Source organism: Mus caroli, unplaced genomic scaffold (genome assembly GCF_978045245.1).
Source record: "Mus caroli unplaced genomic scaffold, Mus_caroli_1 scaffold_10, whole genome shotgun sequence".
NCBI classification, from domain to species: Eukaryota; Metazoa; Chordata; class Mammalia; order Rodentia; family Muridae; genus Mus; species Mus caroli.
The window spans coordinates 116,285,458-116,299,525 of NW_028227265.1; the positions used below are offsets into that span (position 1 = coordinate 116,285,458).

Below are 14,068 nucleotides of genomic sequence, written 5' to 3' on the forward strand. Positions count from 1 at the left end.
GATCCCATTACAGATGGTTGTGAGCCACCATGTGGTTGCTAGGAATTGAACTCAGGACCTCTGGAAGAGGTCAGTGCTCATGACCACTGAGCCATCTCTCTAGCCCCCCTTTTAATCTTTTTAAAGGCAAGTTTTCACATTGTATTCTTGGCTAACCTGAAACTCACTACATAGACCAGGCTGGCCTCCATTTCACTAAGATCTGTCTGATTCTGCCTCCTGTGTGCTGGGATGCACCACTATGCTTGGCTAATATTATTTCTAAAATAATTTTAGGAATTCTTGCCTTTTTCCTTGTGTTGCTTGGTCCCAGGCCTCACACAGACTAAATACATATTCTACCTTTGACTGTGTTGCATACACCCCGTGCTAAGTGAGAGCCGTATCACTGTGCTTATCCCAGCCTTAGATTATTTTTATTTCCTGTTATTCTTAGGATATGTTCCACTAAGGATATACTCCTTAAAGAAAAATTTTAAAAAATTACATCTGTATAAATGCATGCATGGAAGTCAAAAGACAAACTGTAGGAAATGGCTCTCTCCTTTCACAGTAAGTCCAGAGATCCGAACTTGGTTCTACCAAGCTTGGTAGCAAGCATCTTCATCAACCCAGCTACTTTGCTGGCCAACTGTCTCTTATTTTTGTTTTTTTAAAAGATGTTTCTTTATATAGTCCTCACTGTCCTAGAACTTGCTATGCAAATCGGGATGGCCTCAGATTCACAGAGATCCACCTGTCTGTCCGGTGCTGGGATTAACAGCTGTCTTATCACACACCTGTCCTCTAATTCTGACTTTGTAAAAGCACCCAACCCACGTTCTGAATGCATCTGCTCTTAGTTAAATGAAAAGAGCACTGAGTGTGAATGTGAACTTGGGTAGGTTTGTGTGTGGTTTACTGGGAAACCCATCCATGCAGACTGGGGCACAAACTACAGTGCTTAGGCAGCACAGCTATGTGGCCTTGGTCTTTCTGCATGCAAAGTGGCATGGTAGCCTCACAGGACTGCTGTCCATGAAGGCAGACCATGGCGGCAGAGGCCTGGCACAGTCTTCCTCCTGTCCTGGTTTACTTGGCTACTGTATGGAGGTCCTGCTTCCACGTGTCTCACAGAGACCAGCACCAGCGCCTGGCAAAGCAGAGTCTCCCAGCCAGTGGCAGGAGTGGCACTGCCTTAGAGCTGAATCTCCAGATACTCAGAGCACAAGGGAGGAGGAGTCACAGTTCCCATCAATCCCAGCCACAGTTCCCATCAATCCCAGCCACAGTTCCCATCAATCCCAGCCACAGTTCCCATCCCAGCAACAGCTCCCATCATAGCCACAGTTCCCATCAATCACAGCCATACGACCTTAAACGGTGAACGGTGACAAGAACAATTAAGTTTTAACAAGTTACACTGGTATCCAAGTGTTACAAAAGAGTGGCTGTATTCATTATAATTTCTGGAGATGTACAATCACTGTGTTTTCACAGTGTACAATCGCTGTGAAAACACAACAAAAAATACTAAACCAATAGACACTAAAGCCAACAAGTACAGAGCATAGGAAGTGGGTGGGCTATGGCTTTAATGTTATGTACAAAGTGGTGTAATGCCCTTTAAAGACAAACTTGAGTCCCTCCCACAGTTCTTCTCAAGATACCAGAGCTATCTACCGATCTAAGTCCTAGCTCTCTCCAGTTAAGTCACCCTCTGGGAAGAGCCTAGACGTCTACGCATGCTCATGGTAACCTAGTGTACAGTTTATGAAGAACTAGAACAGAGGAGACTGAAGGTGGCAAATGAGGAAATGGCATGAGGCACTGGTCTGGAGATGCTGATGGCTGAACTGTAGTCAGCACACACTGTATGCATGCACTGACATGCTGCACATACGTATTCTATATGACGGTACTCCACGAGGAACAATTACTTCACAAAACCTTCCAAGGTGGTTTAGCCAAGCAGGGCTGAAAATCACCAGCCTACAGTTTGTTTTCTCTAAGATAATGTTTCTCTGTGTAGCTCTGGCTGTTCTGAAACTCACTCTGTAGACCAGGCTGGTCTCAAACTCAAGAGATCCATCTGCCTCCCAAGTGTTAGGACTGAAGGTGTGTGCCACCAGTGCCCAGCCAGCAAAGTTCTTTAATGTTTAGTTAAAAAATACAAAATCCAAGTTACAAGGCAAGTGTGGTGGTGCCCACCTCATCCCAGCCGTATCATTTAACTATGAATTCCTTTGAGGGCTAACACACTATTAAACAAGTGTCACAATAGTTTGTCCTATACAATTAACCATTGTGAAGTTATATACCATGCTCCCAGAGTCTCACAAGTTAAAGGTTAGAACTCACTGTAAAATCACCCATCATTGATGGGAAAACCTACCTTTCTGCAGAATTGCTGTCAAATGTTCTCCTAACAGCTGCTTCTCCACACAGGCAATCAACGGTTTTCTGTAAAAGCAAACCAGAAGATGTCAGTAGCAGAGGCTGGTTAGCTGTTGAGGTGAGAGTTGAAGTCACAGCAGGCATCTAACATCCACCTGGACCGAGGGCTAAAACCTAAGATTTCCATTACACTGATTATTAATTATGGCTTTTGCTCATGATTCTAATCCAGATTTCAATTCAATTTACTCTTTTCATTAGACAAGGTCTTAATACACAGGCCACGCTGGTCTGTCTCCACTCCCTAGTGCTGGGATTATAACATCTGCCTGGCTCTTGCAGCAGCATTTCTAAACACAAGCTGCTGAATAACACAGCAGGTCCACAGGAAATGGTCGGCAGTGAGCACCGAGGGGCGCCTGCCTGCCTGCCTGCCTGGTGTAGGTGCGTGGGTACAGCAGTGAGCACCCAAGGTGCCTGCCTGCCTGGTTGGCGTAGGTACATGGGTACGGCACCCTGGGTTCTAACTTTTTCCTCTGCCCGTCAGTTTGGCCCCTGATGTCACTTGCTAAAGCCTCCTGAATCACACATGTAAACTCTAGAGCAGTCTGGAGTCACGTGGCAGGAGCCCAGGGATGCGGTCTAGCAGTGCAGCCTCCAGTCCTATCAGTGCACATGCCTACTCTGGCATTCTGTGCCATGTTCACCCTCACGCTGGCCTGCTGGGCAGAATGCTGAGGTACCAGCAGGCCTAGGATCTATGGGCTTAAGTATTTTCTGTGGCACATTACCAACTACACGGGGATCCGGACTCTGACCTCTCTCCTTCACTATGGCCCACAGTCTCCCCACACACTCTGCCTGCCTTCCACTGTGCTTGTCAGCCTGGTCCTCCCCTCTGTATCACAGGAGGAACCGGCAATTGTCTCATCTGCTACTCTAGGTCTGAGACACTCCTCACCCTGACCACCCTCAGGCCCATGGTTATCGGGAAGGACTCTGCTCATGGAAACAGCCCACTGTGAGGTCTGGGCTCACGAGCCACACAGAACAGAGCCTGACCCCTGCAGTCACAGGTACAGAAATGGCCTTCCTGGTTCATCCCCAGCCCACCCACTCTTTTCTCTGAGACAGGATCTGTACAGAACTCACTATGGAGACCCACAGACTTGCGTAGCTCCCTTGGCTTCCCTCAAGCCCCACCACACCAGTCTCCTGGCTGTCTCGCTTTCTCTCTTCCGAAGAACACAGAGAACGGTTAACTTCAGATGTGTCTGTGTTCAGTCTTTGTTTTAGAGTTTATAAGGAACACTACTGGGGTTCACGACCCTGTATCAGTGTTGGAAATGATGCATTGTGCACACACCACAGCATGTGTGTAGATGCCAGAGGAACCTTCAGGAGTCAACACTTTCCTTCTGCTACTTGGGTCCCAGGGACTGGACTCAGGCAGCGTCATCTGAGTCTCCCTGAGTAGCCCTGGTTGGCCTGAAATTCACGACGTAGATGAGGATAGTTTTGTACTCAGAGATTCACCCACTTCTCTGCCTCCTGAGCATTAAAGGTGTACACCAACTTTTTACAAGGAACTTTTTAGCAAATTTAAACCTCATAGCACCTATGGCAAAAGGCAGGATTCTATCCCACCCTCCATGGAAATGGAGTTCAGAAATGAGTGGCCTAAGACTCCACTTTTGGGGAGTCAGTGTAGCCTCTGCCCCTCCCTGGTTGCTAACACTCAGCCTCCTATGGCCTCCCCTTAACTCATCGCCTCTACCAGGCAGATGTAAATATTCATTTTATTCCTGAACATCTAATCCTCTTAAATATCGACTCCCTTTATTGCAGCCAGAGCTCAGCTGCATGGTCGTTTTCCCTCCCTGTCTTCTTACATCTGTTTTCTCAGTTTTCCGGGGGGGGGGGGTCTCCCATGTTTTTATTTCCCAGAAGTCTCTATTCCTCCCAGGTATCTGAGCTCCTATTTTCGGCCTCAGCTCATGGGCTATAGCTTTTTTATTGACCAGTGATCCTTAGAAGAGAGTCTCTTTACAGGTGGGACCCAGCCTCCCCCAGCACAGGTCTGTACTGGGACCCATGGCACCCCCTCTGGAAATGGAGAACACAATCCTCTTTTAAAAAGGTGCTGTCCTGAACTTGCATGCTATGCCTCCTGGGATCTGACCCTTTCTTTCCTCTTGTCCCCAAATCCCAAAGGATGGGAGTTTCACTGTCTCCTCTGTGCCCCACCCCCATGTCTCCATCTCTTCACAGTAGTGCATAACACATCTTGCATAAACACTGCATCGACCTAGAGTCTAGAGGAAAAGACAAATGAAAAGAGAAAACTGTGTACTGTTTCATGAGAATCATGGCCTGAAGACATGGGTGGACAGTGGCTAAAGAGTGCACACTGCTCTTGCATCCACCCTAGCCCCCCAGCTCTGGGGATCTCACACTGCTGGCTCCCCCCTCAGGCACCTGTGCTCACATGTGCATCACCACACCCTGCACAGGAAACGGACTCACAAACCCTTCGAAGAACAAGAGGCTAGAAAGACAAGAGCCTGGCGCTCAGTGAAGTTCTATCAAGCAAACAAAGCACTCAGGCGCTGAGGGCACTGCTCTCCTTCCTGAGTCCTCTCAAGATAGCTCGAGGTAAGAAATCCAGTGTGTAACTGCTGAGTGCACACATTATAAGCAAAGCTCGGCCTTGGGAGCAGAGTCTCAGAGTGCTGGGTGCAGGCAAAGGCAGGGCCATAGCCTCAGTGTGAGGCCCACAGGCCGTGGCTGTGGGGGCTGAGGAGTCAGTGCAGGGCTTAACTTACTGTGTGCTGTGGTCTAAGTAGGTGATCACTCGGTCGGCTTCCTCTTCTAGACGTTTGCTCACATGGTTAAGGTATTCTGGAACCTTCCAAAAAACATTTAACACGTCAATGACAAAGACTTCTCACATTATACATAAAATTTCCTCAAAAAAGAGAGAAAGAGAGAGAGAGAAGCAAACCCACTCAAGTGACACACTCGCTAACAGACCGCCACTGAGAAGCCCCTCTAACTAGGCAGGGCCCAGGCCGCTCTCACGGCTGACTATCAAGTGTGAGGGGACAAATACCAGTGGGCCACAATGGATGGGTTAGTATCAGTACCTGGGGAGACAGCCAAAGCTTACTAGCAACCTGTACCACACATGGATCACACGGATCTGTCAGCGGTGACATCCTCCCTCCCCTGCAGTCACGGCCAAATGCAGACAATCATCACTTGTCCTCAGTGCCACCTTAGCTAGCACGGCTGCAGCTAAACTGTGATCTGATGGGTTGGGCCCACCTTGGCAGGGGCAGGCAGCTCCACATAGGACTCATCACTCCCTTGGGACTGGACTCTAGACCTAAGAAGCTGCTCAGAGGGGCTGAGGTGACACTGCTGTTATTATCTAGGCTTCTTCACATACATTCTTCACCAATGCTTTACACAGTGACATGTTTGATTTTTAAGATTAGTTCTTTATCTTCTTGCTTAGACATAGGCTCAGACATTAGACATAGGCTTGCTTAGACATCGCTATTTTAGAAAATACTTAGGGGAGGGGAAATAAAGAAAGAAAGCCCCTAAGGGAAAGAAATTAACTTCTTTGTACAGCAAGCAGTTCTCTCCCAAGGACTCCAGAGACTTTGGCAAATGTGTGCATACGAAAGGGCAGCAAGCCCAAGGAGTGGGTTACAGCCAAATGCAGTCAGCGGCACATCTCACCTCCCTGTCCTGCATCAGCCTCTGGCCTTCAGCAGCGTATAGACAGTTAGTCTCTTCCAAGAACTTCAGCTCAAATGAGTCTTTGTACACCTAGAAAACAAGCAGCTCCTGATGAGCTTGAGCACAGAAACCTTCCTTTCCAAGCACTGATTCTTATTAGTCGCTTCTCTTGCAGCTCCGTGTGTACTGTACACGGGCCTCCATCACTCTCCTTAAGGACTAGACAATCGGGTTGTCCACTCATACTTCTGGGTACTTGTCCCCACTTACAGCTCTGAAGCCTGCCTTTACTTTGGCGCAAGCACATATGCTCAAGACCAAGGCCTCACCTGGAGATCTGAGAGCATGCTTAACAAACTCCGAAGCAGGCTCCTGTCCACAGCCTCTCCACTTCGTTCACGCCCAATCAGCAGCAGGATCCCATCAATGGTCTTACTCTGCACCATCCTGTCGCTGATGATGTGGTTCCTAAACAGCTCTAGGCCCATGTCCCTGGTGGAGAAGCACAACACGGCTTTGGCTTACCTTTGACCCTCTAGAGTTTCACGTGTGCTACACGCACCAGCCCCAAACTGCTGTTTGCTAGTGATACCCAGATCTTTAAGAGTCCTCTTACCAATGCTTGTTGGGCCAGTCCAGGATGTTTATGCCTCTACCATAAATGAGGTTAATTCCTAGATAGGCCAAGCTGACTACCCCAAGGAGATAATGAGATATCTTGTGCCACACAGGCACTCAATTATCAAATTGCTATTGTTGGGCCTACTATCTTTGGCCTATGTTTCACCATTCTCCTTTGGTGAGCCTCAACGGTATCAAGATTATGGGAATCACCACTGATTCTGCCCCCTTCTGCATCCCTTCCTCCCCCCATCCCCGCACCCACACTGTCTCCAGCAACCACTGTTGCTGTTACTGTTTCCACAGAAAGCAGATATGAAATGACCGCAAATTAACTCTGCTCCCTCAGCCTATATATAGCCCAGGAGTCGTGGGGGTCTATTCCGTGAAGACACCATGCTCTAACAAGAGAACTCTGCAGGTCTGCAGGAGGCCCAGCAGTCAGGGTGGACTTACCAGATAGAAGGCAGCATGGAATTCTGGAGGACGTAGGTGCGATCCAGAAACAGGAAGATGCTTCTGATCATGATCTGAAGAGCAGGGAGGAGCAGCACTCACACATCCCTCCCTCACACACACACACACACACACACACACACACATACACACACACACACTGAGAACAGACTTCTTGGACCATCTTACATTAGCTGCCTTCAAAGTGACAATCATTTCTGATGGAACCCCGCACATACCAAGACCTTCATTTTCACACACTTAGTTTTTTCTTCTGGTATTGTCCATTCAATACAACAGCCCAGACTACAAGGGTTTTAAAGCACTTAGTCTCAAGGAAATCTGAAATTTAATTATCGCCCAACTGATGACAAAATGAAGCTTGTGGATGTCTGTCTAATCTTTCATTCTTGGTTTTCTGAGATGGGGGTCTCATAGCATTAAACTTATTTTCTTACTTCTACTTCCTAAATGTGGTGACTGCAGGCAGGTATATAACCTCTATCCCTAGCTTAAGTTTTCCAACAGTTAGATAACCTGCTGCACTGTCCTGAGGCTCTTGGGCTCCAGTGCAGGCAGTCAACTGTCCTCTCCTTTGCTGCTGAAGCCATGTGTTCACCAGCTGGAACTGCCTCCACTTTTTGGTGAGACCTGCTGACGTTTGAAATACCTTCCCAAGTGGACATTCTTGTTTTTCATATCCATGTGGCTCAAAATGCTCATCTTTAGAAAATAAGTGTTCAGTCTACTTGAAGAAGCCACATAGACTATCTTCTCTCATAGGTCATCAACAGCTGGGCCACACAGAAACCCATGTGTCAAGTCAAGGAGCTGGAACTCAGGCCAACGTTCAGTTAGACACTGGAAGCTTTCTTTGAGAACTTGGGAAGTCTTTGATGAGCACACAGTGACTGCCGACCTGCAGGCAGAGTTGGCAGCACCTCCTCCTAGAAGAGGCTGAGCAGCTCACCACCCCACTCCATTCTACTGCTTAACGTGGTGAAGGGTCCCCGAGCTCAGGCTTCAAGTTGGTGGAAAGGCGGCTGTGAAGAGCTCACCTTCATTCTGTCTAGAGCAGAGGCTTGTACAAGTGAGCAGGTGTGAGTGAGCTAACTCAGGCATTCACAGCAGCACTGACAGAGCATCAAGGCTGATGAAGGCTACACTTACCATTTGTCTGCAGTGATCTTGCCAGCATGTGTTAATCTTCTTTAGAAATAAAACGCTGTCTAGTGAGTCTGTGCAGACCTGCTAAGGAAGCTTCAAACACAATAGTCCATCCCAGTTTTCCAACTTTCACTCTGACCAATACCCTCCCTGCTAGATGTCCCTCTACAAACAGTGAGAATATGACCAAACTATAGTCTCAACACTTCTGTATCCTAAAGCCACAGTGGAAACCTAATCCCAAGGCAACAGGGCCAGTGGGTATAAACGACACCACAGAGAGCTGCCTCATCTACCCACAAAGCAGGAAGCTCTTACCAGATGGAGATAACTAGCACGTGGGTCTTGGGAGTTCCAGTCTCCAGGTTGTGAAAAACAAACACCCATGGCTATTTTTTTTTTTACAAATACACCAACAGAGACCTGCAGCCCCCAAGCCAGGAGTGTGAATTCCTCGCCTCTGTCCACTGGCCTCACTCCCTATCTGTAGTAAGCTACCTGACTCATCCCGCCCCCTGGGATCTGTGCCTTACTGCTTTGACTTCCACTCTCTCCTCTCTGCAGGGCTGCTTTCTGTTCCTGCCAACTTACAGAAATAACCAGGCACAAGTGCTTCATCGGGGGTGGGGGGCAGGACTGCACCCCACTGAGGGCCAGGACTGAACATAACTCTACAAAGGACCTTCTACAGCTGGTGACTGATGGGACCAGGATGTCCAACAGTAGAAAAGTGTGTATTGAATGATAACAGCAGGGAGCTGGCAGCTCAAGAGTGATAGAGGCTTCCCCAGTAAAAACTTAAAACGCTAAACACAAGGTTGCATCTATGACCAGACCGTGCACCACCTAGACTCAAAGTGTGCTTCTCTGTGTTTGGGATTTTGTGTGTGTACTTTTGGGACAGTGTCACTCTGCCCAAGACTGGCCTTAAACCCAGCTTTCCTCCTTCCCAGTGTCCCATGTGTTGGGATTTTAGGTGTCAGCCACCACACTGTGCTTGTTTGTTTTTGAGTCAGGATCTTAACATAGAGACTATGAGGAACTTGAGATCCTTCTGCCTCAGTATCCCCAGAGATGATACTACAAGCATGTGCCAGTGTATGAGGCTTAGTGAAGACTCAAAAAAAAAAATTTTTTTTTTTTTAAGCCAGAGTCTCACCATATACTCTGCTGGCCTGAACCTTGTTATTAGGACATTCTATTGTATGTCTGTGTGTGTGAGTGTGTGTATACACATATGTACAGTGCCCAAGGAGAGCAGAAAGGGGCATTGGATCCCCTGGAACTGGAGTTATGGATGGTTTGTGAGCTACCATGTGGGTTATGGGAACCAGATCCCAGTCCTCTGGAAGAGCAGCAAGTGCCCGACTGCTGAGTCATTCTTTTTAAATTGTTTAGGATTCTTTCAAATGACTTGTTTACTTGTGTGATGTGTGTGCTGGTGAGGGACCCATGGGAGCCAGGTGTCCCATCACACATGGAGCTTAAGTCACCAGCCTGACACAGGTCCTGGGACTTGACCTTGGGTCAAGTGCTCTCACCAATAAGCCTCCACTCTAGCTCCTAACACTTTTCTAAAACTGTAAAGCACAGTTTTAAAACAAAGATGCCAGAATGTGGGTTTCTAGAGAAAGTTTTTTTTTGCCCATTTTCATTTGATCTTCAAGCTTCCTAACACAGAAAACGCAGTCCCTGTAGGTGGAAAGTGCCAGATGTCCTGTCTGCCACTCAGCAGCACATCCATCTATGTCAATGAGTGCAAGTGCAGAGGGCCAGCATACTCAGCTCACACGAGGAAGCAGCACACCCAGACGGAGGAGAAGCTTGTCAAGTGTGCCACAGCCAGGTCAGAGAAGCAGCAGCTCTTCAGTGAGTCACAGGCAACTGGTGGAGGCACATGGCGCTGGCCCACCCTCAGGAAGGGAAGACAATGCTCAGGGAGACGGTAGAGGGACAGGTACATCTGTGCAGGTGGCCATAGCCACGGTGGCTCAAAGAGGTCTAGTTTTCCCCTCCCAAGTCCCAGGAAGCATATTCACACATTTAGATTGTTAAAGTGAAAGCCTGTTAGTTCAGTGGCTAGCATATTACTCTTGGAGAATGCTTCTATAATGGTAAAATATGCCAGACCACTATGAGAAACCTACACAAAAAGCTGGGCAAAGCAAGACACAGGTTGGCCACAGGACATTTGATTTAGCAGGGTGAGAGAGGCTGCTGGCCTGACAATGAAGTTCCTAATACACTCACATTGGCCAGTGTGCTGTGTGGCAGTGAATGTGCATGAGCCTTTAAGCTTAAGATGGAGTTAAACTGACACTAGTCCATCTGATGCTACCAGGCAGCTCAGGTGTCATCAATAACCACAGGGGAGTTGTACCTGGCCCAGTATCTCTAAGATGCAAGGGTCCAATGTCAAAGTTCTGTAATGGAAGAGTTCTGTTAAGTAATGCAGGCCAACCATTTTCTGCTATTTTCCATGGAAAACAGTATAAAGGGTAAAAGCCTTTCCACAGAGTACTATGTTGATCAAGATCCTGCTCAGCCTGCTACAATTCAGTCAGTTCTAGGATGCAAGGCTTAAGGTGTCACCACGGTGGCAGAGGTGAGTAATTCTAGGCAGTGAGATATATACGTGTCAAAAGGGTCTGTTGTGGCTTCTGCTGAGGCAGCTTCCTGGTAACCATTCTTGTCTCATTCTGGAGAAGGGTTGATCCCTGCAAAGGACTCACACCATCCATGGAAGGGAGGTACACCTTTCATGATACAATTAACACCCAATAGCAAGAATGCTTATGATAGACTATAAAAAATTCCCAATCACAAAGCCCTTTTAAGGGAAAGCAGAAGTGTATTCTCTCTGCTTGCTTGGCTTCAGCATCTTAATACTCTTGCTGGAAACAGAATTAGAAGAGTAAAGCTGAAAAGAATCATCTTATACAACACTGTTCTTTTTAGGACTATTTAGTTACTATTCTCCCCATTAGTCAATACATCCACTGGGCCAAAACTGTGCAGCGCGTGGCCCTCAGCACAGCACGGGCCAGTCACACTGCAGGTCAAAAGTGAGCTTTCCTTTTCTGGAAGCCTGCAGCAGCAATTGCTGCTTCTTGCCAGTGGGCTCTTCTCTGCGTGCCGTGTGTGTACCTGCCTGGGCTGTCTCCTCGCTGGGCCTCCTGTCCCCTCAGCACTTCCCTCCTCAGGCAGATGGGTTATCTCTCCTTATGTCCTGAGGTGGCCATGGTCTGTTACACAAACACCTGAGCTGCTCACAGTGCTTTCTCTCAGGACCTAGTGTGATGCCAGGCAGCACATAACAGCTCTTGGAAACGTTTTGGCCGGTGATGGTTCCAGGCTGCATACTGGCCAGGCTGTCCTATCATGCTGTGATCTTCACATGACAATCGTATTGAGCGTTAGCTTAGAGACTATAAGTAATCTCAGTGGCTTGTACAACTTCCTGTAGCATATCCAGAACGCAGTGCAGTCTGTGATCTGGACTGCGCACTAGACTGCAGTTCTCAGCAACACACTTGGCACTCAGTCATGCTCACTGTCTGCTTACACCCCATTATTCTTCAGGGCATAGTCCACTGGTATCCCCGATTCCCCCTGACCCTGCCACTGTGGGGGCTCTACCTGATTTCTGTTCTGCTGCTGTGAGTTGCATGTGTCTATGTTCTCAGTGACATTGTCACTTTTAACATATAATGTATTAGTGCTATTTTCCTCCTGTAAAACATGTCATAATTTTTAAAATCCTGCTTTCTTATCAAGAAATGGTAATTCTATGGCTCTGTCCTAGGGCTGTGATTCCCTGGAGGAAGAAATCAGGCACACAGCCACTTTTCTATAATCCAGGGATTAAGACACTGGGTAGGAAACAAAGGCTTGCTGAATGTGTGAACACATAGGTCAACCCCCAGAGTGGGATTAATTGGCAGGCGGGTGATTAAAGCAGGTAATGAGAAAGCCATTTGCAGCAAAGTGGGCTTTGAGCAAAACCGTGCTGGGTGCCCGTGTCCCTGGCCAGCCCAGGCTCAGGCTCCTCCAGTGCTCTGAATGGGGCAGAGGCTCCATATGCCTCACAGCTACCTCCTGAGAGAAGATGCGTGCTAGCAGGTTCTCCAGGGATCCTATCACCATCATCTTGTATAATCTTGCAGTGTTTAGTTCATCCATATTGAAGCCCTGTAGCAGAACTCAGGATGGTCTCACAACCCGCGTGGGATGCAGGCACGCAGGCTCTGTGCAGGTCTTTCACCTAGACCACAGAGGCTCAGTGTCCAGCAACATTACCAGGCACTCTGAATTAACAAGGTCTGCTGCACAGATGCAAGGACCACGTTTCCACAGGGGGGAAAAACAAAGATTTCCTGGATCAGGCGCTGGGATTTGCTTTAGACATGAATATATGCATCCAAAGAAGTCAACATGGGATTTATACACAACAGAGTTTGTGCCCTTAAGCTGGCCTGAGGCCAGGTCAGACTGATGTCCTTGTGGGCATGAGTCACAGATGACATGGCAGCAAACCTAAGATGGCCTCTGCCCAGCCCTGCCTACAGTACTCACCTGACTAATTCCCTTCTTATTGGAACACTATAGCCAGACCTCCTTTGTCTGGTTCTGTCCCTGAAGGTACAGTCTCAGGCCAGACAGGCAGGTTCTCCTGCCTGCCCAGAGTAGTTCACAATACACCGGGAGAAACTGGATGCAGCAAGACCCTGAGCACAGTCCTCAGGGTTAAGCCAGGTCCACTATGGCCAGACGGTAAGTCGGGACCTTGTTTCTACAGCTGCCCACCTGTGGGAGCCAGGAGAGACCCACCTTAGATGAGACAGCCTGATATTTGTAGGGATTCGTCACATATCATAGAAAATAAATAAGATGATTTTTACTAAAGGACAGAACTTAAACTTAATATATTTTCAAACACTCCCCTGAATGTTCCAACTAGATGCAGTACCTGGAGGCCGTTTACCCTCACTCATATCAGCAACTTAAATGTTACAAATTTCACTAAACAACTATTATAATGAATTATGAAACAAAAAGGCTATTTGTTCTATAAAAAAGACTTAAAACCTATTATTTTAGCTTAAGGATAGTCATTAGTTCTTCATCCCATTTTAAAAAGACTTGTGTAGTAAACAGAAACACCATAAAGCAAAAAAAGCAAAACAAAGAAAGGATATTCTCTGAATGGGAGGATCTGGGCCTGGACATGGTCTTCACAGACCTGGCGCAGCTGCTTGTACAGCGTTGGGGAGACTTTGTGAGAACAAAGATTTTCAACAGCCTACAACAAAGGGAAAAGGTGGTTATTCAGCCAAGTGTCAAAACTCTTGCAAAGCCCTGCAGTTACCTACCATGCAGCCCATACAGGTGCTCAGTGCTTGTGCTGCCCACACTGACGGCAGCGGCCAACAGCGAGGGGCTTAGATTGATGGTACGCTGCGCCCACTATTCCTTGGGGGGGCTGCACCTAAAGTCTCCAGCTTTGTTCTAACTCAGCTGCTGCCAATCAGGCTGCTCAACAGTACCAGGGCTCTACAGTAGGTTTGGATCACGTGGCCATTTTCTGAGTCTCTGGGTTGCGATGGGGCACACATTTATCCTAAAGTCGACCATGTGAACCTGGGCAGTGACAGGAGGGAACACAGACTCCAGCTGTGTGGGTGGAAGACCTGTGAGT

At 47.8% G+C, this 14,068-nt stretch overlaps 1 protein-coding gene across 1 annotated transcript in view; it reads right to left on the minus strand.

Annotated features, from left to right (window-relative positions):
* Cul4a (cullin 4A) overlaps positions 1-14,068 on the minus strand; it is a 40,784-nt gene that overhangs the window by 17,480 nt on the left and 9,236 nt on the right. The window contains exons 3-9 of the mRNA XM_085844178.1: positions 13,568-13,672; positions 8,374-8,442; positions 7,204-7,277; positions 6,456-6,618; positions 6,127-6,216; positions 5,202-5,284; positions 2,375-2,442 (exon numbers count right to left, since the gene is read on the minus strand). Of these exons, the coding sequence (XP_085700304.1) occupies positions 2,375-2,442; positions 5,202-5,284; positions 6,127-6,216; positions 6,456-6,618; positions 7,204-7,277; positions 8,374-8,442; positions 13,568-13,672 (652 nt within the window). The remainder of the gene's footprint in view (positions 1-2,374; positions 2,443-5,201; positions 5,285-6,126; positions 6,217-6,455; positions 6,619-7,203; positions 7,278-8,373; positions 8,443-13,567; positions 13,673-14,068) is intronic.